The sequence below is a fragment of the Tenrec ecaudatus genome, chromosome 15, assembly GCF_050624435.1.
Source record: "Tenrec ecaudatus isolate mTenEca1 chromosome 15, mTenEca1.hap1, whole genome shotgun sequence".
Lineage (NCBI taxonomy): Eukaryota > Metazoa > Chordata > Mammalia > Afrosoricida > Tenrecidae > Tenrec > Tenrec ecaudatus.
In genome coordinates this window covers 115282494-115307952 of record NC_134544.1, presented here as the reverse complement: position 1 = coordinate 115307952, position 25459 = coordinate 115282494, and the positions used below count along the sequence as shown (strand labels likewise).

Genomic DNA, 25459 nt, shown 5'->3' with positions numbered 1-25459 from the left:
CAGGCTCCACTGGACGGAAGTGAATTAAAAAAAAAGTATTAACGGGCCCTATTAAAAGTTTGGCAGATGAACCAATGCAAAGGATTAAAAAGGTCCTTGGTCTCTTGAAACACAGTTTTTAGAGAAAGCCTCAAAGGAAGTATTTCTCCCCTTCAGTCTAAAGCTAATCTACTGCTCTTAATCTCATCCTCTTTTAATCTCTCAGACGTTTAAACAACCATTACTCAAGAAGAATTTACTTTAAACTAGTAGAACTTAAATTTCAGGACTTTCACGTGCATAGTAAGAAACAAATGGGAAGCACATTTACCATTAAAGAAAAAAAATATTTTGTTTCAGATAAACTTATCTGTTCACCAAACCCATTTCATTTTACTTTTCCTTCTCTTTTTAATTTAAGCCACTCAAACCACTATTTAAGTTTGCGGAACATGCATATTACACAGTTCATTTCAAGAAATGAAATCAACAACAATATATCCTGTTCCTTTTAACCCCTCCATTTTTTTGCCCCCACATCCCCATTCTACCCTCTCTCTGTTTCCACAAACATTCTGGCCTCCGTGTAGACATAAAAGTCTAGTCTGTTGGTATACAAATCCCATTTCTTCTTCTTTGTTCTTCCTTATAACAATGTTGTTGTTGCTGTCATTGCTAGGTGCCATCAAATTGTGTCTGACCCATAGCATAAAAAAACTAATTATTACATGCTTCTGCGCCATCCTGGAAATTGTTCTTATGCATAAAAGAATGAAATATTACATGTTCCTGCACCATCCTGGCAACTGTCTTATCCCATTGTTGCAGCCATGGTGCAATCTATGTCATCGAGAGTTTTCCACTTCCTCACTGCCTCTCCACCGTACCAAGCATGATGTCCTTCTCCAGAGACTGGTCTTGCCTGACAATATGTTTAAGTATGTAAGATGCAGGCATACCATCCTTGCCTCTAAGGAGCACTCTGGATATACTTCTTCCAAGAAAGGTAGGTTTGTTCTTTTAGTAGTCCATGGTACATTCAATATCCTTCTCCAGCAGCACAATTCTAATGAATCAGTTCTCCTTCAGTCTTCCTTATTCTTTCACATGGGTGTATGGCAATGGAGAATACCATAACCTTTGAAAAGCTTTGACGCATGGTCAGATACTGAACGTCTAACAAAGGAAACAGAATATTGTCGAAGACAGTGCTTGAGGAGGGATCTCTTAGGTCTGAGGGTACTTGAAATGTGACGGAAGAGGAGCTGATTTTTCGGAAGAGGAGCTGATTTTTAAGAGTGAAGTCAACTATGGAGACATGAGTCAGGTAAAACCTGTGCAAGTGGAGTCTTTGGGATTTTCATTTGTTGATGGGGCATGTCTCAAGGTAAGGAGAAACAGCTGCAAAAATCATCCGATCAGAACTTGGAATGTGTTAACCATGAATTTAGGAAAATTGAGAAGTGGTCAAAAATGAAATGGAATGCATTAAGATCAATATCCTAGTCATTAGTGACCTGATGTGTACTGTTATTGGCCATTTTGAATCAGAAAATTGTTTATGATTTACTAAGCTGGGAATAACAAAATAAAGAAGAAAAATATAATCAAGAGGAATGGCATGGAATTAATTAACAGGATCTTGCTAATCCATCATGAAGTTCAAAGTTATCAGTGAAAGAATTATATCTATCCAACTTTAAGGAAATCTAATTGTGTTAGACTGGGTTGACAAGATAAACAAATTCATCGACACTCATCTATGTGTATGAGAGAACTTTTTATCAAGAAGCAATTATGCATCAATAAAACATTCCAGCCCAGTTCAGATCAAGTCTGTATTAGACAGGATTCTGTAGAGAAACAAAACCAGGACACTTAAGATTTTATATAGATAGATTGATACAATATGAAAAATAAGCAGCTAATTAGTCCAGAGTAGTACCGAGGGCTCAGTTCAACTCACTTCTGTGAGACAGATAATATAATGGCAGCTCTACAACTCACGAGGGCTACTGGGTGCAAGCCAAGCAGGCAGAGAGCTGAGCCCTCTGTAGATCAATATAAGCAGTCTGGCCACAAGCAGCAAATAGAAGGGTGGGTCACCAACAGTCAGCCAGATGACAGGGCCCAACAATCCCCAGCTCAGGTGATGTATACACCAGCAGTGTGGCGAAGCAGGTCTTGAAGGAACCTCAAACTAAACTGACACGGTCCATGGACTGAGTGTCCCACAGGTAGTGTAGCTCAGAAGTTGAGGCAGAGAACTAGCTAAAGCAGCCACACATTGGTCTGATCATCAGAGAGCAAGAGACAGCAAGGTGAAGCTCACCAAGCCATTTATCCCTTTGCATTTCCATTAAACTGTGACGTTATTAATCCCACGTGTGTTTATTGGACAGGTTGGCACAATAAACCTACCTATCACAATCCACCCCTTGCCAACTTGGCACCTGTACACAATTCTTTAGCCATATATAATTTCCTGTCATTAATGAAGTCACACTTATACTTAACATCAAACACATATCATACATATAAATGAAAACACACTGAGTCCAAATGTATCCAGTACATCATACATGAACATAGGAAAGATATTCAATAAGCACCTATAAAGAAAATAACTTGACAATCACAAACCATGCTTCTGCAATTGATCACGTGGTTGTAACTGATAGGAAGAACTACCTTCTTCAATTACCCATTCTGTTTTACCTTTGCCCTAGGCAAACACCTCAGCTGACTGGTGTGATGGCCGAGACCTTCATTGGGTTGCTTTAATTTATTATTTACTTTAATCACAGGACATGGTAGTACTAAGACGGCCTATGGAATCTCCTGGATTCCAGACATATTTTTCTTTACCTCCATTATGTAGCACCAGTCCAATTTCTACTTGGTAATCAAGATCAATCACACCACTCAGTACAGTGACACCCTTCCTGACCTGTTGATCCAAAGGTATCAGAAGCCCAAAGTGGCCAGGGGGCATTCTCAGCTGAAAGTTCAGTAGAATCAGTTTTGTGTTTCCAGATGGGAGAGTGCCTACCTTCGGGACCAGGACCTCCAGGCCTGAAGTGAATAGGGTTCCTGGGATAGGAAGCAAAAATGCTGCAAGTGGATCACTAGGAGTAACAGTGAGTGTTGCCATGCCAGCTTCCACACCTTGGTTCCTGGACCTATGAATCCTGGCTATTGGAGACACAGTACCATATATTGGCTGCTGGTTTAGAGCAAATAGAGCCTCCTGAAGAATACTGCCTGAGCCCTGTAAGTTGTTGTCACCTAATTGGCGCTGTAATTGGGTCTTCAGGAGGCCATTCCATTGTTCTATCAAGCCAGCTGCTTCAGGATGATGAGGTTCATGATACGACTGGTGGAGTCCATAGGCATGGGCCCATTGCCACACTTCATTTGCTTGAAGTGAGTTCCTTGATCTGAAGCAATGCTATGTGGGATGCCATGCCGGTGGATGAGGCATTCTGTAAGTCCATGAACAGTAGTTTTGGCAGAAGCATCGCGTGCAAGGAAGGCAAATCCATATCCAGAGTAGGTGTCTATTCAAGTAAGAACAAAATGCTGTCCCCTCCATGATGGAAGTAGTCCTATGTAATCAACCTGCCACCAAGTTGCTGGTTGATCTCCCCGAGGAATGATCCTATATCATGGACTTAATGTTGGTTTCTGTTGCTGGCAGATGGGGCAATCAGCAGTGGCAGTGGCCAAGTCAGCCTTGCTGAGTGGAAGTCTATGTCGCTGAACCCATGCATAATCTCCATCCCTGCCACCATGTCCACTTTGTTCATGTGCCCATTGGGTGATGACAGGAGTGGCAGAGGAAAATGAGGACTAGACTCCACAGTGCGTGTCATCATATCTACTTGATTGTGAAAGTCCTCCTCTTCAGAAGCAACCCTTTAGTGAGTGTTTACACGAGACATAATTACCTTCACTTTCTGGCCCGTTCAGAGAGGTCTATGCACATACCTCTTCCCCACACCTCCTTGTCACCAATTTTCCAATCATGGTCCACTATTGGTGAATCACAGCGTAGACTGTTGGGATTTTGGAGTAAAGTACTACCATCCTCTGCAGACAACTCCTTCCCTTTTGAAAAATAGCTGTTGCCCTGTTACTTGGAGGCCTGAGGGTGGCTGGAGCACAAAGCATAGGCTAACGCAAGAGGAAAACCCCAGCGGGACAAAGGTAGTTGGTTATAGGCAATCTACAGAAACACCAACACCAACCTCCCAAAGAGAGAGTCTAGGACTCTGTGACTCCCAGGAAAATGGCACCTAGTTTCAATAAATCGACAAAAAACCAGGAAGTTGCTTCCACAGCTTCAATAAGAAAAGAGAAACAAAATCCAATGCCAGAGGATGACCTGGACCTAACGGCAGTCATAGAAGAAGACATTGACCTCCCACAGAGAGAAATCTTCAGAATGCCACTCAGAGTCATACAGGATATGAGGGAAGCATTAAATAAAAAGGATGAAATGATAGAGCAGATAAAGGCCATGCATCAAAGGGAAATTCAGGAGTTAAGGGGTGAAATAACAAAAACTAATAGCAAATTCATGGACTTTTCTCAGGGAATGGAGGAGGCAGAGAACCACACCAGTGACCTAGAGGATTCACAAACAGAAATGAATAAACATGAGAAAAACTCTAACAAGGCCATCAGAGAAGCTGAAGGAAACCTCAGAGATATGTCTGATGTTATGAGAAGAAACAACATCAGAATAATTGGATTATCAGAAGAAAAACACACCAAGGAAATCAACGTCACAAATAATGATGGGATTCTTGGAGGAAAACTTCCCCAGCTTAATAAATGAAAAACAGGCAACCATCTATGAGGCTGAAAGAATACCAGCTAAACAGAATCCCAAGAAGAATTCACCAGGATAAATAGTTGTCAAACTATCCAACTTTGAGGAAAAGGAGAAAATTATGAGAGCAGCTAGGGAAAAACAAGCAGTCACATATAAAGGCAAGCAGATAAGAATATGCTCAGACCTATCAGTGGACACTATGAAGAGGAGGCAAGTGGAGCAACATATTCCAAAAATTGAAGGAAATAACACAAACGAAATGGAGGTAGGAGACACTCAACATAAGAGGGATAAAATGACACCACAGAATCCACAGATGGATGTAATAACCCTGAATATCAATGGAATGAACTTGGGTCTTAAGAGACAGAAGCTAACAGATTGGCTTAGAAAAGACAACCCCTTGATGTGCTACCTTCTGGAGACACATCTCAAGATTACAGACAAAAATAGGCTGAGAATCAAAGGCTGGAGAAAAACACATCAAGCAAACAGCAATTAAAAAGGGGTAGCAATCCTAATTTTGGATAAAATCGATCTCAAAGTGTAAACTATAACGAGATAAGGAGGGACACTATATAATGCTGAAGGCAACCATAGACCAACAAGCACTAAGCATTCTAATATTTACTTGCTGAACAAGCGATCAGCAGAATATGTCAATCAAACGCTCCAAAAGATGAAAAAAGAAATCACAGGCTCAACAATTATAGTAGATGACTTCAATACACCGTTCTCTGAGAAAGATAGTTCATAGGGAAAGACACTCAACAAAGAGGCTAAATATGTAAACACAACCATTAGAAAATTTGATCTGATATATATTTACAGAGCTTTCCAAACAAATACAAAAAATTAACATTCTTTTCACATGGTACATATTTGGAGACAGACCACGTGCTGGGGCATAAGTCAGATCTGTATAAATTTAAGCACATTGATATTATACAGACCCCTCTCTCTGACAACTGTGTCATATGGCTGGAAATCAACAAAGGGCAGATGAAGAAAACAAGGGCAAACAATTGAAGGATGAAAAACTTTCTATTGCAAAGAGAGTATGTATTGCCCCAGATCAGAGCGAAGATTAGGAAATTTCTAGCAACTAATGAGAAAGAGAACACAACATACCAAAACTTATGGGCCACTGTCATCAGAGGAAGTTTCATAGCAATACATACACACATATAAAAGGAAGAGAGACATATGATTGATATGTTGGCACAAAACTAACACCAATTAGAGCGAGTCAACCGGACAATTCATCTGATAGCAAAAGAAAAGAAATAACAATCAGGGCTGAGACTCAGGCAAGGGAAAATAATGCTGCTAAAAGTTGGCTCTTCAACAGGATAAACAGAATCAACAAACCACTGGAAAACCTAACCAAAAAAGGGGAAGAAACAAATTTCAATAGCCAGGATGAGGGATGAGAGAGGAAACATTACAACGGACCCAAATGAAATCAAAAGATAATTACACAGTACTACAAAGGAATATACTCCATAGAATTCTATGAAGCTAGTATAACTCTGATAGCTAACCCAGGCAAGAATCCCACAAGAATCAAGAACTACAGACCAATAATCCTAATGAATATCGATGCAAAAATTCTTAAGAAAATACTGGCCAATAGAACACAAAAGTATATAAAACAAATAATTCACCATGACCAAGTGGGATTCATACCAGGGATGCAGGGATGGTTCAACATACGAAAGACCATTAGTATCATATGCCACATTGAAATGAACAATTATAAGAACCACATGATAATATCAATAAGATGTGGAAAAAGCATTTGACAACATCCAAAACTAATTCGTGTTTAAGACACATAGGAAGATAGCAATGTAAGTAAATTCCTCAATATAATACAAGCTATATATGAAAAACCAACAGCCAACGCAGTAGTCATTGGAGAAAAGATAAAAATAATCCTTCTCAAAAAGGGGACCAGACAAGGATGCCCTTTTGTCCCCACTCCTGTTTAACATTGTACTGGAGGTCCTAGCTAACAGTATAAGCCACAGAAAAGACATCAATGTTATTCGTTTGGGGATGGAAGAGGTGAAACTAACCTTATTCACAGATGATATGATTTTATATATGGAAAATCCCAAAAGTTCCACAAGAGGTATACTGGAAACCATAGAGGAATATGCCAGAGTGGCAGAACCCAAGATAAACAAACAGAAAGTCTATCAGACTGCTATACACTTCAGACAATATCATAGAAGAGGGGATCAGAAAGGTGTACCCTTAACAATAGCCACACTCAAATGGAAATATCTAGGGATATACCTGACTTAACAAAAATCTGTATGAGGAAAACTACAGAACTCTATTACAAGAAACCAAGGGTGACCTTAAAAAATGGAAGAATATGCCATGCTCATGGATTGGAAGAGTCAATATAGTAAAGATATCAGTTCTGCCCAAGGCACTATATAAGTTCAATGCTATCCCTATGCAAATAACTGAAAACCCAGAAATAAAATTATCAGCATACAGACAACTGATCTTTGATAAGGACTCCCAAAATATCAACTTGGAAGTGGATGCCCTCTTCAATAAGGGGTGATGGGGTGGGGAGAAGGATACATATCTGCAGAAAAATGAATCAAGACCCTTACCTCACTCCATGCACAAGAATAAATTCAAGGTGGATCACAGACCTAAAGGTAAAACCCCAAACTAAAACTATTAGGACCCTCAACAAGGGAATTGGAACAAATCTGAGAACTTTGATGCAGAGAATACATAGGCTATCTCAAATAAGGAAGGACACAAACACAGAGGAGGCACAAATTGACAAGTGGGATATACTAAAGATAAGACACTGTATACATCGAAATAATTCGCCAAGAGAGACCACAGAATAAGAAAACATCATTAGCAATGACACATCAAACAAAGGTCTTATTACTAAAATCTACATTACTCTGCTAACTTACAGCAAGAAAAAAAAAAAAACAACTGTCTACTCAGGAGGTAGGAAAAGGACCTGAACAGAAGTTTCTCATGGGCAGAAATCCAAATGGCCAATAAACATATGAAAAAATGATGCAGGTCCCTAGCCATAAGATAAATGCAAAGTAAAACAACTATGAGATATAACCCTCAATATAGCCCAATTCAAAACATCAGAAAGTAACAAATGTGTGAGGGGATGTGGAGATATAGGAACTCTCGTCTGCTGCCGGTGGACCTGTAGGTATGTACAGCCATTATGGAAATCAATTTGGCGATAACTAAAACAGATGAAAATTGAGCTACCATATGACTCAAGCTGTGTTTAAACCTCGAGAAATTTGAGAACTGAACATATTTTTCCCATTAAAAAATAATGGAAAACCAAATAATTGGTTCAGAGGGCCCAAAATGAAAACTTCAATTTAACACAAAGTTAACAGCATCCGGGGAGTTAAAGGCTTGAAAGTAAACAAGCGGCCATCTAGCTCAGAAGCAACAAAGCCCACATGGAAGCACACCATCCTGAGTAACCAAGATGTATCTAAGGGACCAGGCATCAAAGAACAAAAAATCATATTATTGTAAATGAGGGTGAGTGTGGACCCAAAGGCCATCTGTAGGCAACTGGACACCCCCTTACAGAAGGGTCATGGGAGGAGACAAGCCAGTCAGGGGTGCAGTGCAGCAGTGATGAAACATACAACTTTCATCTAGTTCTTAAATGTTTCCTCCCCCACACGATCCCAATTCTACCTTACAAATCCGGCTAGACTAGAGAATGTACACAGGTATAGATAGGAACCGAAAATACAAGGAATCCAGGACAGATGATCCCTTTGGGACCAGTGGTGAGAGTGGAGATTCTGGAGGGTGGAGAGAAGGTGGGGTAGAAAGGGAGAACTGATTATAAGGATCTACATATAACCTCCTCCCTGGGGGATAGACAACAGGAAAGTGGGTTAAGGGAGACATTGGACAGTATAAGATATGACAAAATAATCATAATTTATAAATTATCAAGGGTTCATGAGGAGAGGGCAGTAGGGAGGGAGGGGAAAAATGAGGAGCTGATACCAAGGGCTTAAGCAGAAAGCAAATGTTTTGGGAATGATGATGGCAACAAATGCACAAACATGCTTGACATACAATGGATGGATGTATGGATTGTGATCAGAATTGTACTCTAATAAAATGATTAAAAATAAAAAGAAACATATAGTGCTTATGCTAGTGTTTTACAACTTTCATCATTGTGCTTTTCAGGGGTGATTTGTATAAAATACAGTAATTTTATTTACTGTATTGTGTTTTGATAGTCAATGTACTGTATTGCTTTTAGATGTTTTAAAGGGTATTTCCACAATCTAGGGCAGTTAACTTTGTGTTAAAATCCTGAATAAATTGAAGTTATAATTTTGGGCCCTCTGAACCAATTATTTGGTTTTCCATTAATTTTTAATGGGGAAAAATATGTTTTCTCAAATTTTTCGCGGTTTAAACACAATTTGGGAATGAATTGAATTCAACAACTAATATATCACTATATTTACCATTTTAATGCCCTCCTTGCTTTATTATGAGATATATAAATGTGGTAGGCAGGGATCTGCTTTTATGAATGTTATTCAACGTTTTGGCCTGTCACCAACACCCATTAATTTTGAAATCATATCCAGTCACCTAAGTGTTTAATCTATACAAGTCAACAATTCATTTATGGTTCGTAGTCTGCCTATCCTTGTATAATTTCTTATTCTCAACAGTATTTTGAATTCTATACCACTGGCTAAATTTAAAACACCACCAACAGAATTACTTTATGCTCCAGGGGGATGATTAATAATACTAACGTAAAATGATAAAGATGTCTCAAAAGTGAAACACACACACATCATAGATATATGAATGGATTTTGGGTTCATAATTTCTAACCCCAATCTAAGAATAATAACTTCTTATGACATGGCTTGGTGCTCACACTGATGAAGAAATCACTGAAGCTATGGGTGCTACAGCACAATGTGGTAAAGAAACTAGATAGTGCCTAGCTATCAGAAAGATATCACCTGGGATCTTAAATTCGTGTCTTCAAGCAAGGAGTCATCTACTTAAGTTGGCAACTAAGTCCATATGGATGAAGCACACCAGCCTTGTGACCCAAGCATTATAAATAATAAAATCCAAAGCCAAAGGAGGACATGGTGTAAAGTGTCACTACTTGGACTGCAGAAGGCTATGGATGACAGTGGAAGCCCAAAATCATGTGCAGAGTCCCCACATGGATAGTCCAGGTATGTGACTAGTCTTGCTATCAGAGAACATTATAAAGTCGATTATGACAGATGCAGTTAGGTAAAAATGTTATCTCATTTGATCTCTCTCTTGACCCATTTTAAAGTTGCTGCCTTTTTAAAAAGTGAAGGCGAGATGCATGTTAAGTCTCTGGTGAATCTCCTCTGACCACAGACCAAAGATATGAATAGACTCGCTACCATGCAGAGTGCATTGGAAAGTGGATTCTTGCAGTTACATTAAAATTTAATATCTAATAAGCTGATCTCCCTTTGACCCATTTTAAATGTTTTAATTTTTAATATTTTGTGCTTTCTTTTCTATTGAGATTTTTCTTTGTTTAACTGTGCTATTATTGATCTTGGTATTTTCTTTAGGAGGACAAGTAGGTTTTTCTGTATCTGAAATGCAATAGAGGTAAATCCACAGAGAGAGTAACTATTTTAATGGTTTTTGGAGGAGCATGGCACAGAGGTTGGGGAAGTATGCGGAAATAATAACAATGAGTACAAATAAGAAAAAGATGTTCTAAAATTGCTATGGTGATGATTGTGTAACTCTATTTAATATGATTAAACTATTGAAGTTTATAAAATGTGAATTATGTACCAATAAAACTTAAAAAAAGAAATTAAAAAAACAGGAAGCAACAAAGGCAACTACTACATGGTTCAAAACCATGAAAAGGTGTTCATCAGGGTTCGATCTTCTCACCATACTTTTTCAATATGTATGCTGGGAAAATCATCAGAGAAGCTGAAGGAGAACGTGGTATATTTTGGTCAAAAGACCAAAATCCTCACAGCTGTACCAGAAGCACCAGCTACGTATAAGCCAGAAACCAAAGTCCTAGGTTTACACACACATCCAAGGACAGCAATAATTACAAAAGCAGGCTACTAGGCAGATGAACTATGCAAGCTTCAACAACAACAACAACAACAATAAATAAAAAGTCCAAAATCAGGGAAAGGGAAAGCATCTGAATTTTAGGGCTAACATAATAGTAAAAATTTCTAGTTTCAGCAACACAAATCATAAAACATATAAATAGAAAATCAAAAGTCAAACTCACTGCCTTCAAGCTGATAGCGACTCAAAGACCCTGTAAGTTTCTGAGACCTTAGAGGTTTTGAGACTTAAATCTTTACAGGAGTAAAGACAACCTCATCTTTCTTCCTAAGGACTGACCTGAGCTCCTTAAAATAAACAAAAAAGGATGGCTCATTTGAGGGAACAATTTAATATGACAGAAAAAATAAAAGCAGTGAATAAAGCCCAAGGGAATTGGGGTACACAAATTATGGCATGCATATGGAAATTCCAGAAGGAAAATATGAGAACGAGAGAGTATTTGGAGTCATAATGTTCCAAATTAGACAAAGGACATGAATCTATACATCCAAAAAATTCAATATAAACTCCAAGTAGGAGAAATCCAAACAAATTCAAAGAGAGTTATAGTATAATGAAACTCTTGAAAACTATAGATAAAGACAGAAGCAAATTGTCATAAACAAAAGATCTTCAATAAGATTAAGCACTGATTTCTCTTCAAAAGTGTTAGAGGCCAGAGGAAATGCGATGACATTTGTAAGCAATAGAAAGAAAATATCGAGTAAAATGTTTTGATTTTTGTTTTTCAAGAAGAAGACAACTGAAGCTTTCCCAGATAACAAAGATGAGAGGGTTGACTATGACTACAGATACCCTACAACGTATTATTCAGTTTCTGACTGAAAGGTACCTAGACAGCAATTTGAAGTTGTACATAGAAAATAGGATTTCTGGTAGCATTAATTTCACAGATATAAAGGCTAGTTTTGGGGTACTTTTGGTCTGTAACTCTAGCATTGATGGCATTGAAGGAAGAAATCCAAGCTGCACTGAAGGCGTTAGCACAGAACAGGGCTCTAAGAGTTGGCAGAGTACTTGTGCTATCCGAGTAGACTACAGGAACAAATCCAGGGAGACTAACATGTGTGTAATACAGCACTTTACATCAAAGAGTAATTGTACATTGAGAGAACACCCAGCCCAGTCCAGATCAAGGCCATAAGTCCAATATTAGCACATATGTCTGATACCAGTCTACAGTTTCCTCTTCAGGCTCACGTAACACATGCAAGCTGAATGCAGGAAGATCACAGGCCAGTGGGTTGAAAGTTATGTGGGTCCAGTGGCAATGTAAGCATCTCAGCGCTAGCGTGGGTGTCCACGTGGCTCCTCTAGCTCCAGGGCTCTGGCGTAGCAACATGTATCTTGTCATTAAGAATACCAAGCAGAGAGTGTGTGTGTCCCACCTATAGCGAACTATTTATCTCTGTAGCACCTCCAAATGAGGTCATCAGCTGTGACCTGCATGACAGGCTAAACTCCACCCCTTCGTTCTAAATAATCTCAAATTGGTGCCAGAATATGTGATTACCACGGTACTAGTTGAAATTGTTCAGCAAACTGATGCAGTACTAGAAGCACTCACAAGATTACATCAAGAAATTCAGAAGACAAAAAATTGGCCAACAGACTGAAAGAGAGTCATACTTGTGTTCAGTCCAAAGCAAGGTGACCTAACAGAATTATCAAAAATTACCAAAAAATAATACCACATGCAAGTATAACGTTACTAAAGATAATGCAAAATGGTTGTGGCTGTACATTGAAAAGGAGCTGCCAGAAATTCAACCTGGGTTCAGATAACCTCATCTTTCTGCTGGTGGTTTTAAACGACGGAGCTTGTGCTTAGCAGTTCAATGCTTACCACAACCCCATCAGGGCTCCTTAACTCAATGTAAAGAAAACAAAAACTCCTCAAAATTGGACCAATAGAGAGCATCATGGTAAATAAAGAAAAGATTACATTTGTGAAGGATTTCATTTTACTTGGATCTATAACCAACCATCATAGAAGCATCAATCAAGAAATCAAAGGATATTCTGCATTGGGCATTTTAACCTCTGTAAGATGTTAAAGTGTAAAGATGTTACTCTGAGGACTAAAGTGTTTGTGACCCAAGCCTTCATATTTTCAATTCTCTTATATGCCTATGAAAGCTGGATAATGTACAAGGAAGACAAAAGGAGAATATCACATCTGAATTATAGTACTGTGGTAAGGACATTGAATATAGTACGGAGTGCTAGAAGAACAAACAAATCAGTCTTGGAAGTATAGCCAGAATGCTCCTTTGAAGTAAAGATGGTGTGACTTCAACTTATATGCTTTGGCCATGTTGTCAAGAAGACCCAGTCCCTAGAAAAGGGCATTATGCTTGATAAAATAAAGGGTCAGTAAAAAGGGCAGCCCTCCAGTCAGGGTGCAGTATAGCGCCGATGAAACATACAACTTTCCTCTAGTTCTTTAATGCTCCTCCCCACCCCACCCCTACCCAACTATTATGATCCCAATTCTACTTTACAAATCTGGCCAGACCAGAGCACATACTTGGGTACAGTTAAGAGCTGGAAACATAGGGAATCCAGCACAGATAAACTCCTCAGGACCAATAATGACATACCAGAAGGGGAAATACCAGGAGGGGAAGGGGAAGGTTGGGGGTAAGAGAGGGAACTGATCACAATGATCTACATATAACCCCCTCCCAGGGGGATGGACAACAGAAAAGTGGGTGAAGGGAGACATCAGTCAGTGTAACCATGAAAAAATAATAATGATTTATAAATTATCAATAGTTCATGAGGGAGGAAAGGTGGGGGAGGGAGGGGAAAAAAGGAGAAGCTGATACCAAGGGCTCAAGTAGAAAGAAAATGTTTTGAAAATGATGATGGCAACAAATGTACAAATGTGCTTGACACAATGGATGGATGGATGGATGGATGGATGGATTGTGATAGGAGTTATACAAACCCCCAAGAAAATGATTTTAAAAAATAATAAAAGATACCAAAGGAAAAAAATGGGCGGCCCTCAATAAGACGGCTTGACACGGTGGCTGCAACAAGGGCTCCCATATAACAATGATTGTTAGGGTGGTGCGGGACTGGGTAGGGTTTTATGCTGTTATACATAGGGCCACGATGATTTAGAACCACTCGATAGCACCTAACAACAACATAAACCAAATAGACTTGACAGAGTAGAATACTCTGCCCAATAGCGGCAAAATTAACATTCTTCTCCAATACTCATAGATAATACTCCCGGGCACGACTATAGGCTAGATCACAATAATCTTTTTTATCACAATAATCTTAATAAATTTAAGATTACAGTGGAATTAAATTAGAAATCAGTAACATAGGCAAACTGGAAAATTTCACAATGTGAAAATTAAACAACTAAAGAGTCAAAGTATGAGTCAAATAAGAGATAAAAGAGGGAAATTACCTAAGATATAAAAGCATCTAAACTCCTGAGATTACATTACTCGCTTCGCTCTCTGTGCTGGGTCCTGGCTGCTGAAGTCATGACTGAGCTGAGCCATCTCCAGCCTTCACAGAGTGGTACCTGCAGAAAGCTATTGTAACCATTTTAGGAGCCTGATATTTCCGGATCCTGTTGCCCTCCTCTTCACCAACAATGCATTAAAGAAGCTAGGTTCCAGAGCCCAACAAGGAGTAAAGATTGCCCGTCAGGCGCCTGGTGATGTTTCCAGGACTTGTGGACTCAGGAGGATGCCGTCTCCCCTGCAATGCCACTTGGTGGCGGTGACTTTCTAGCTCAGCCACTTCCTGACGGCGGGACCTCTCTTTTCCCCTTTTGTAAAACTGGAACAAATTATACCTTTGGATAAAAGTGCCTCGAGAGCAGAGTGTGTCTCATCTGTTATTCTGTTGTCCGCAGCCCACGCTGCCTGGTGCCCAGTGAAACTTGAAAGAGGAAAGAAGTCAAGATGCTAATGGAAAGGCTGGCAGAAACCCGTCCAGCAGCTCTGGTGGAGAAGGCTCTGGAGCTCTGCTACCATCAAGTTTACAGTCCCCCACCCAGACCCAAAGTGAAGTTCTACTCTTTCACATGGGGTCTAGTTACTGCCCGCTTATGAGGAGACCTGTGTGATGAGGGACCAAGGCCTGCTAACAGTCATGTGAGTGAGCTTTGATGCGGACTCCCCTCCACGTGAGTCATCAGATGAATCTGCAGCCCTGGCTGGCAGCTTGATAGCAACCATACGTAAGACCATCAGGTAGAGGCACCCAGCTAAGCCTGGCTTTCGGACCCACAGAAACAAAACGTTTGTTTGTTTTTTTTAAGACATAGAAAGGATATATAAACAGCAATATATATATTTATGCATATTTATCATACTTACATCTCTGTGCCCACTACTAGCAGAATCGTGGAGTGGAGTATCGTCATCTAATCCTTGTGTGTTAACGTCTGCTCCAGCTGCTATAAGTATCTTAGCAACATCATAGGATCCAACATTGCAAGCTTCGTGCAGCGGTGTCCAGCCTACAGCGACAACAGTAATTGAAACATGGCTCGCCTGCACTGATTAAAGATAGACGCACAGTCATATGTGGCACATCAATGCTAAAGGCACTTGCTACCACAGGGAGAAGGATGGAAAAGGAAACTCTTAGAACTAAATACCTAAGAACAGCAATCATTTTACAGAAAGTTCACTCAATACAATATAGTGTTTATTGGCGCTAAATATTTCTATTCCTGTTAAAAGTTTCGATCTCAAAAACCAATGGGGAAGTTCTGCCTTATTCTCTCAGAAACCAATGGAGAAGTTCTGCCTTATTCTCTCAGGTTGCTGTAAGTCACTGTTTTTTATTTCAGCTGGCTTGTAGGTGAGCCATGATGATGTAGTGGTTATGCATTGGACTACTAACTGCAAATTCTGCAGTGTGAAACTACCAGCAGCTTCAGAGGAAAAAGATGAGGCTTTCCACTCCCATAAAGATTTCCAGTCTCGGAAATCCACAGGGGCTGTTTTAGTCTGCCTGACTGTGTTGTTTATCATCATAATTTTGATGCTAGAAATCTCGTGTCGTTTCTATAGGAAGCTAAGAGATGTGAAGAGAGAGCATGTTGTCTCCGTGACACTATTAAATCTTGAACATAATGCAGAAGGGGGAAATGTGGGAAACGAACACTGAGGGAAATAGAACTGGGACTTATTCCCTGCCTGGTAGGGAGGGAATCTGGAAGGCCAGTGTTCCACAGTAGGAAAGCCAGCACTCAGGTGGTTGAAGATAGAGTCCAGGAGCATTTTCCTGCAGTAATCTATCATTTCCACAGTTTCTCCCCTTAAAGCTGTGCTGCCTTAAAGTAAGCACATAGTTGATTCGATCTCCCTATAGAAGCAGACATTCATATTTGCTCTATTTCTTCCCGCTGTCGAATCCAACTCCTCTCATACCTTCCCCCAATAGTACATGGGCATGGGAAGGCTTTATCCCCCACCCCTGGATCCAAAATATTTGCCATAAGCCCGAATTTGTGACTATTTTAATTTGGTCATTAAATTTGCCTTGGCAGCTTTCAATGTATAGAAAACAATCACTTCACCTCTGTGGCTCTTTTGAATTTTATATATAAAACAAAAGGGGGAATTGTGGGATATAAAAAGACTTTTCCCCAGCTTTGTCTCCCCCAAAGATATGTTTTACTTTGTCATCTCTGTGAGATGATTCGCCTTGACGGCAGTGAGTTTGCTTTGGTTTTGGTCTGAACAACCATAAACCCAAACAGCTGAACATGCATGAAACGATAGTTTTCTAGATAAATAGAAATAACCAAAGTCAGCAGTTTGAACCTAGCAGCCACTCTGGGTAAAGATTCGTTGTCTCAGAATCCCAAGGGGGCAGTTCTGTTCTAGCCTATAGAGTTCCTATAAGTCAGAATCAACTGAATGGCAATGAATCTGGGGGTTGGTTTTTAACTTTAATGGGAGCAGACTACCATTAAAGTAGTCCTTCCTTCTGGGTAGCAACTGATGAGTTCACACTGCTGGCCTACTTTTCAGTTCACAGGTGAACATTTAACCATTACACCATAAGAGCACCTATCCATATGAATAAACGCCCAAACTCACTGCCTCAGAGTCGGTTCTGATTCATCTTGTCCATATATAGGGTATTTGAGACAGTAATTCTTTAGGGGAGTACAAAGGCCCATCTTTCTTCTGGTGTATTCAAACCAACCACCTTGTGGTTAAACAGCCCCGTGCCTAGCTCACAGTGCTACCAGGGATCCTTCCCCGTATGTGTAGGGGTTGGGATGTACTAGACAAAATATTTCAGAGGCAAAGTCAATGTATAACATAAATCAAATATGCAAATTCTCCCTGTCTTTGGTTTATGTATGAAGGTTTTGTTTTTTTTATATAGCATCTGTTTATTCCTAGGTTTTTGGTTGGCTATTCAAGAAGGCTTCTGGATTATAAAACTATCCATCTTTGTTTTCTTAATTTTGTTTTGCTTTTACATGTAGCTCTTAAACTCAAAATTAATTTCTTTATTTAGAGTCAGTGCAGGAAAGAATGAGTTCACAAGACCTTTATTTTAAAAATGACATTTAAAATTCATAATATCTATACTAGAGGAAAACATGATTTTAAGCATCAGAGACCTCAAAAATGATCTTTCCTTTCTATATAACACTTTAGCTTATGGGAATTTATTTTGTTTAATCATGGATGTGTTCAAAAATACTCATTGCAGTATAGTTTCTAATAACCTTGAATTAGAAATAATTTAAGTACTCAATAGTAGGGGATAGTTTAAATAAGTAAAGGATATTCATTTTTGCAAATACTATATTGAACATATCCAATAATTATAAACAATAATATACAATAATTGTGTGAACTATGGAAAAATAATAGAAAAAGGTAAATATCAAAAAGCTTGATCAAAGTCTTTCAATAAACAAAAATCTTGTTTTAATGGTTTTCATCTGTTTAGTTGAATCTTTTCTGAGCTTAAAATTTTAACTAAATATTATTATAATTATTTTTGTAGTAAAAAAGTTACATGCCCACTGAAAAACTGCAAAACCAACAATCATTAATGAGAAAATGCACTTCCTATATATAATCCTACCACCCATATACAATTTCATATTTTGTAGGAAAAAACAACTTTTTTCTTTTAAACTGTTTTTTTGTTTGCTATACTGTATTTCTTCAGATGATTATACTTTTATATAATATAATGGAAAAACATGAGGTGCGCTGCTCCTGTAATAAATGCCTCAAGGGTTGGGGATTTGGTTTTATCAAATAAAAAGTAAACCAGAAAAAGGAGTGGATAACCAGAAAAGAGGACCCACTAATTCACTGCTATTGAGTCAATTCTGACTCATAGCTACCTTATAGGACAGAGTAGAACTGAGTTGCTAAGACTGTCTTTCTGGGAGTAGATCTTTCTCCCATTGAGTGACTGGTGGATTTGAACTTTTGACCTATTGGTGAGCAGCCTAATTCATAACCCACTATGCCACTAAGGCCAGATAACATTAAATTGATAATATGCAATTTTATTGCAGAAATGCAAAGAAGTGCTCTTTCACATACTCTTGTTGGTAGTGTAAATTGACAAAGGCTTCTTTTGAAGGGCAATATGCCTGTTTTTTAAATACACATCTTTGATTTAGTAATTTACCTTCTACTGAAATACATTACTACACAGAGATTTATACATAGGTGTTCACTACAGTATTGCCTATGGAAATTTATACCATATTGTTCAACTATTAAATTAAATGAAATAAACTTAACTATGTACTGACAAATATCTTTTAGATATTACGTAGGCTAAAAAAAAAAGTTGCATAACTACAGAGTGGGAGCGATAAATGAAATGCTCTCACTCGTGTTTTTAAAAGTGAAGCCTAAATGCTCTCTTTCTATATATAAATATATGGTAACAAAGAAACCAGGACGTATAACTTTCTAAGTTTTAAGAACAGCTACGTGGAAATAAAAAGAAACTAGCAATTAGGGGTTAGTGTGATACATGAATTCAAGGGGAGTATCTATATTGTTTTCTGTACTTTTATTGTTTGAATTCTTTATAGTAAGAAAGTGCTGATGTGCTATTTGAATGAAGGTAAAAACACCATCACCACTAGAGTATAATTCCTCAGGCTCAAGTTTATAACTGTTCTTGAAAGAACTGTGAACGAGTTCACTACTTTGAAAACATGTAACTGAAATTCACCCCAAACCTACAGTTTCCAAGTAGAGGCTGCCCTTTAGTTAGCAGTGGGGTCCTTTAACTATTAGGCCACTAGGATGCCTTAATTCACCTATAATATACCGATAACAGGCTTTTTATTGAAAAACTGAATTATTATTGACAGGAAACTGGAACAGATATTAGGATTTAATGTACAACACTACAAAAAGTGCAATAAATGCAGAGCACTTTTGAAACTCTTTCCATCAAAAAGAATCATGGTATGTGGAAGTAAAGAGAATGTTCTAAAAATTCAAATTTTAGTTTCTGAATATTTGTCTTGAGTTTTAAGTCATACCTGCAAAATCTTTCACATTCACATTTGCCCCTAAACTTATTAATTCTTTAACTTGCTTCACATCTCCTCGAATAGCTGCCATGTGTAAAGGAGTTTCACCACGCTCGTTTCTTTTGTTAACTTTATCTTTTTGTCGAGATGAGGAACTGGGAGTTTTCTTTTGGGTGGGTGTTGTTTGTGATGGATGATTTGGTGTAGAATCTATAAGAAAGAAAAATGTTAACACGAGTTTCAAGTATTCTGTACAACTACCTAAATGCTTTTATTGTCTTCATTGTAATTTTACGGAACCAAAGGAGAGTATTTCCCTCAACCTAATAATTAAAAACTTGATTTGTGTGATACATTAATAACTTGACCCAAACATATGGAAGAAGATTTTCCTTTTAGGGTTGTCAAATATCACATCAGTCAATTCAGAAATGTATTTCATAATGTCAATTCATAAAGTTAGCTTAAAATAACAAGATATAAAGTATGTACACCCAAAGAGTTTTACCAATCGATAATCTGATGAACTGTAAAACAATGTATTTTTCATAGAAACATTAAGTTATCATTCTAAGAATTAGAAGAAATAATCTTAAAAGCTAGGGTGTACTTCTGACGCAGAGTATTGGAGTTCTGCTCTGCTATCCAACGCAAATCATGATCATGGATGGCTTCAATATGAAATGAGTACAGGCTTATAAACCCAGGGTGTAAAAGAAGTACAAGGAGTTTGAAAAAAGGCTTATACAAATTGGGATACAAATGAATTCATACAGAATATTGCAATACACATGTAAAAATAGTAGTAACATACAGTATTATTAATCTGGGTTTAAAAATGGATAATTATGTCAATAAATAAAACTGAATTTTAAACTGCCAATAACTTGATATTTCAAAATCTCTTCATTCTACTTTTACATGTTACAAAAAGAGCTGAGCAGGATTTAGCCTTCCATAAAAAGAACTAATTAAAAAAGAGGATTATAGTATAAACACAACCACACCAAACTGGTTGCCATTAGGTTAAGTGCAACTTTTAGCAATCCTATATGACAGAGTTTCCAAAGCTGTATTCTTTATGGAAGCACACTAATATATCTCTTTAATGGAAGCAGTGGTGAGTTCAAACCACCTGCTGACTTCTCAGGTAGTTGAATGCTTAGCCATCAGGATATCATAGCATAATCCCATTTACACTGAAGAACAAACTATCACAAATGACACATATTTATATGCTTGCATATGCCTAGCATAGTTCTGAAATAAAACCAAACCAGTTGCCATCAAATAAATTCTGACTCATGCAGACACTAAATTTAAGTAGAAATAGTAAATGAAATAAATATATCATATTTCAGTTATTTTTCTTTTAAAAAGGAAGGTAGTAGGGGAGAGGGAGAGGTGGAGAAAGGAAATGGGGGGAAAAGAGTGTAGTGGATTTCAAAAATCATAATGTGGTAAGATTAGCAACTTATATCCCACGTGAAATGAAAAGTGGACTATAAACCTGAAAGCAGCCTTACAAAATGATTGCTCAAGTTGAGTAACCCACTTCTAAATTACTTGATTGGCAAAAATTCATTGAATGCATACTAACTGCAAAGATCTCTGCTCTTGTTAATCTAGTGAGAGACAGAGGTAACAAATTACCATACAAATAAATTAAAATTACAAACTTGAAATTCTGATAAAATCCAGGAAAGCTCAAAATGAAAAGTACTTAAAAATGAAATGATTGTTAAAGGCTAGAGCTGACTGACAAAACTTAAGAACACACACAGGATGGCTCACCTGGACTGTTGTCTCTTGCTGTCATCTGCATAAGAAGTGCCATTTGCTTTCGTTCAGAGAGTGGATAGCCGAAAAGAATGTTAACTGGGGTGGATTTCTTAGTTCCAGCTTCCTTTTTTGTCTTCTTTTTTTCTGGACCTTCTTTCTCTAGAATCATTAATAGATATGCAGGAACTTGAAACAAATTTTAAGCATCAAAAGAAAAACATAAAGCACAACAAAATTTTAAAAACAGATGCTACATATGTATATGTTTATATTATATAGTAGTAATAGACAAAAGAACACTAGATTTTTATTACATAGTATAAGCAATTTTCTTCTTGAATTCTCTGAAAAAGCATATTTTAGTGCTATTATTTTTAGAAAATTAGTTAACATTTAGAAATTTACTTTTAGTAGAATGTATTTTTAATGATTCCATTTTCTACAATTTAACATTTCTACTATTTCAAATATCCTAAAACACTTCAAATTCTCATATAGTATTACATCTTTGAAATTTCTATTTTATTAATTATAATTTTATTCTGAATTATTGTTGTTATATTAGACTGTTTCTATCTTCAAGTTACCTTCCTAATTCTTTTAATGATTTGCATAATTTACTATGAAGCTAAATGTTTCATCACTTTAGGCAGGTTTCATCTTACTGAATAGCTATTGACAAAAGTACTTATTATTTGATTTCTTCCAGTCATATAATGATTTATCATGAAATGACATTTATTAAAGCTAAAAATGGGCAATTTAGAGATTCCTTATAGTAGTGAATTAACAGGAATCCTGCAAATCCAAAAATTCCCAAGGATTCCTTTCAAAGAGATCTTTATGACCTATCACACAATCAGCTCTTAGATTTAGCAATGCATCCAGCATTTCTCATTAAATGTCAGGAAACACAATTTGAAGTGTATTTCACAGATGAATGATGCATGATTTTTCTTTCTTAGAAATTTTCTGGAAGTGAAATACAAGCGGTCTTGAGCCTCCTAATGTAGATGGTCTGGTGACTATCCAGGTGTTTATTTGGAAAACCCGATTATTATCAACCCACTGCTATCAAGTCAATTCAACTGATGGTAACCCCACATACAGTTCTTGAGGCTTTAATCTGCACAGGAACAGAGAACCTCATCTGACTCTCCAAGTGGCCGGTGGGCTCTTACCACCGACCTTGTTGTTAGCGATCCAATTGCTTCTGTACAGTGCCACCAGGGCGCCTATGTGTGACCTTATCCTCCAACCTATAACCCTTTAGAAACAGCTGGGATTTACTAGTCATATCTGAAGGTACTTTCAGCAAAGAAATGTAAAATTTAAACTTAAAAACTCTAATAATTCTTCTAAAATATCACTTATTTAAGACACTGGCATCCTAATGTTCATACGCTGTTGTCCACGAACCCCTCAGAATTTAGTAGCTCCTATTATGTCTGGTTTGCTTAGTTTCTTACATAACAAAAAAGTTCTAAAGTTATTTAAACCAATCTTTAATCATAGTTTTAATATACTTTTAGATTCATATTTATCCTATCATTATCATTAATAATCCAATTTAGTAGAAATCCAGTATCCTATTGGTATTTACCTTTATCACCAAATTTATGATAAAGTTCTAGATACAACTTTTGGAGAAGCCTACTTTCTTCCTAAACCATATGCTTTTCTGATTAATTTTTTGTGTGCTTTTCTCTAGCATTTAATGAGAAAACATAATGATCAATTCTGACTCATGGTGCGTCCATGTGTACACAGTAGTATTGCTATTTTAATGGTTGTCTGGATAAAATATTTGAATAAATTTATTTTTCCCTAAAATTGAAATATGCAACTGTGAAAATTTTACACAAAACACAAAAAATGCTTTAAGGAAATTAATACAATCTCATAATTGAAGGAAACCAATATTGAAAAAAATTAGTGCACCTATGAGATGTTTTAAAAAGAATACTCCAATATAGCACATAATTAGCTTATGGAAGAGAGTATGACATAATTCACTGAGAATTACCCACTGCCAAAGGAATAAAGACATAATTATTATATTTTAGAAAAGCATTAACAAATTAGATATACTCCAAATATGTAAGCACAATTCCAGTAAGGTGTCTGAGTTCATGTTTAATCTGAGTTAGGAAAAGGAAAAAGGGAACTATCCAGTAGCTATCCAGGTTACACATATGCACCTATCATTCTTCAATACCATAAACATTACGTAAACATGTCCCAAAGTGTGCAATTTCGAGTCTAATGTATTCAACAAGAGCTTGACTATTTGGGGTCTATGCTGTGAAGAACCTGTTCCCTTTGACTTGTCCAAGTAAAATATTATCATACAGTGCATCAAAAGGAGTTAAGTACTTCTCAAGTCTCAATTACTGAAACATGTCTTTTGTTGTTTCACAACAGATCACTTTAAAGCATCAGTACAAGCACAAAACATGATCATTTTGGACAGTCTTAAACTGATTTAAAATTCCACTCATCTCCTCTAAAGATGATTGTTAGTTGCCCCTGAGTTGATTCTGACTCATGTGATCCTCTGTGTGTATAATAAATACAACTGCTTTATGACCTTTGAGAAGCAGATCACCAGGTCTGTTTTGGGAGTGTCTGGACGGGTTTGAGCTCTCAATTCTTTGGCAAGCAGACAAATGCTTACCTTTCTATGCCGCCTAGGGACTCCTGCCTAGGTATTTTAAAAACCCGAAAAATTCACTGCTGGCTATTCAGTACATTCTGACTCACAATGACTCTATAAGACAGGGCAGAACTGCCTCTTTGGATTTCCAAGACTTGAAATCTTTAAAGGCGCATACTTTCTCCAAGGGAGCAGCTGGTGGGTTAAAACCACTGACCCTACAGTTAGCAGTTCACTATGTTCACTAGTTCATTATGCTACCATGGCTCTATTTGTGTAGAGATCACTTACAGGAAAAAATCTTCAAGATTTACTTTAAGATTATTTAAAAGCAGCGCCTCTCTGCCTCCTGCCAAGAAATGTACTTTTTAGCAATCCAACATTCTTTCACAGTTCACAAGACTTTCAGAAATGCTCTTTTCTGGTCAACCCCAAACTGTCTTATCCAATTAAGTAAAGCACATTAAGGATAAAAGTTGTTTTTCTTGAAGAATTGGCTAATTAATCTCCAGTGTTTCAAAAATTAAAACAAGGACTTCATGTTTTCCCATAAAGCACTGTGTAAGAAATGGAATGTAATGGATGGGCACAATCAAAGTAACATTTGCTGTGTGTATACATGTATTCAACGTGTATTATTTAATTTGGGAACAATATTTGCCATTGCTTTCTAGTTCTAAAATTAACGACGTGAATCTCTAATAGTTGCCTGTATTTTCTGTTGATTTCTTACAATGACACTGAGATCACAGATTACATTATCATATATCGCTCTCCTAGGTGCATCTTGGTGCTTCCTAGTTGCCGCTGAACGGATTCTGATTCATGGCAAAGTGCACACTTTCAGAAGCAGCTGGTCATGCCTTTCTTCTAAGATGCCCCTGATGGCTCAGAATCTCCAAACTTGCTTCCCAGCCAAGTACTAATCATACTAGGCCCCCAGAAATCTTCCCGTATTAGAAAATATGCCTAACTCCACAGAAACTACAAGTCTTCAATGCAAAGCAGATTATAAATAAGATGTCTGCCCTCCGTTTTTACAATTAGGTACTATTGATTTATCAGTTCCAATAATAGGTTTAAGTATAATTTTAAGGGCATTTATTTTGTTTTGCTTCCACCATAGTCAACCCCTTAATTTATGGAGTAAATAAAAAGTACTACAAACAGAAGGTTCATTTCAATTTTTAAAACTAAACGTCATCTGCTGAAAATTGTTTGTTTTAATAGGTAGGGACGAGATAATATTTACATTAAGAAAAAAGGTCAGAGATAAAAAGGTTAAAAAAAGGCAGCCGAAAACACGCAACTAATTGGTTTCACATACTAGAAAATACATTTATTCTTTATTTGAAATGGTAATTTTATATATTCCCTTGTACCTGTGAGTGAAAACATGTAATATTGTACCATAGCATAACAGAAAAGCCCCAAGGTAATTAATAATAAAGGCATTTTCACTTTTAGTTAAATTCAAGATGGGTAGCAAAGT

General features: G+C 37.4%; 1 protein-coding gene across 6 annotated transcripts in view; it reads right to left on the bottom strand.

Moving 5' to 3' along the window:
• ANKRD12 (ankyrin repeat domain 12) overlaps positions 1-25459 on the bottom strand; it is a 186043-nt gene that overhangs the window by 87184 nt on the left and 73400 nt on the right. For 5 of the 6 annotated variants that reach the window (XM_075533023.1, XM_075533025.1, XM_075533024.1 and 2 more), the window contains 3 exons: positions 21324-21470; positions 19539-19739; positions 15358-15500 (listed from right to left, as the gene is read on the bottom strand). In XM_075533023.1, the coding sequence (XP_075389138.1) occupies positions 15358-15500; positions 19539-19739; positions 21324-21470 (491 nt within the window). Of the gene's footprint in view, positions 1-15357; positions 15501-19538; positions 19740-21323; positions 21471-25459 lie in introns of those variants that run through there. The other variant, XM_075533028.1, reaches the window with a different exon arrangement.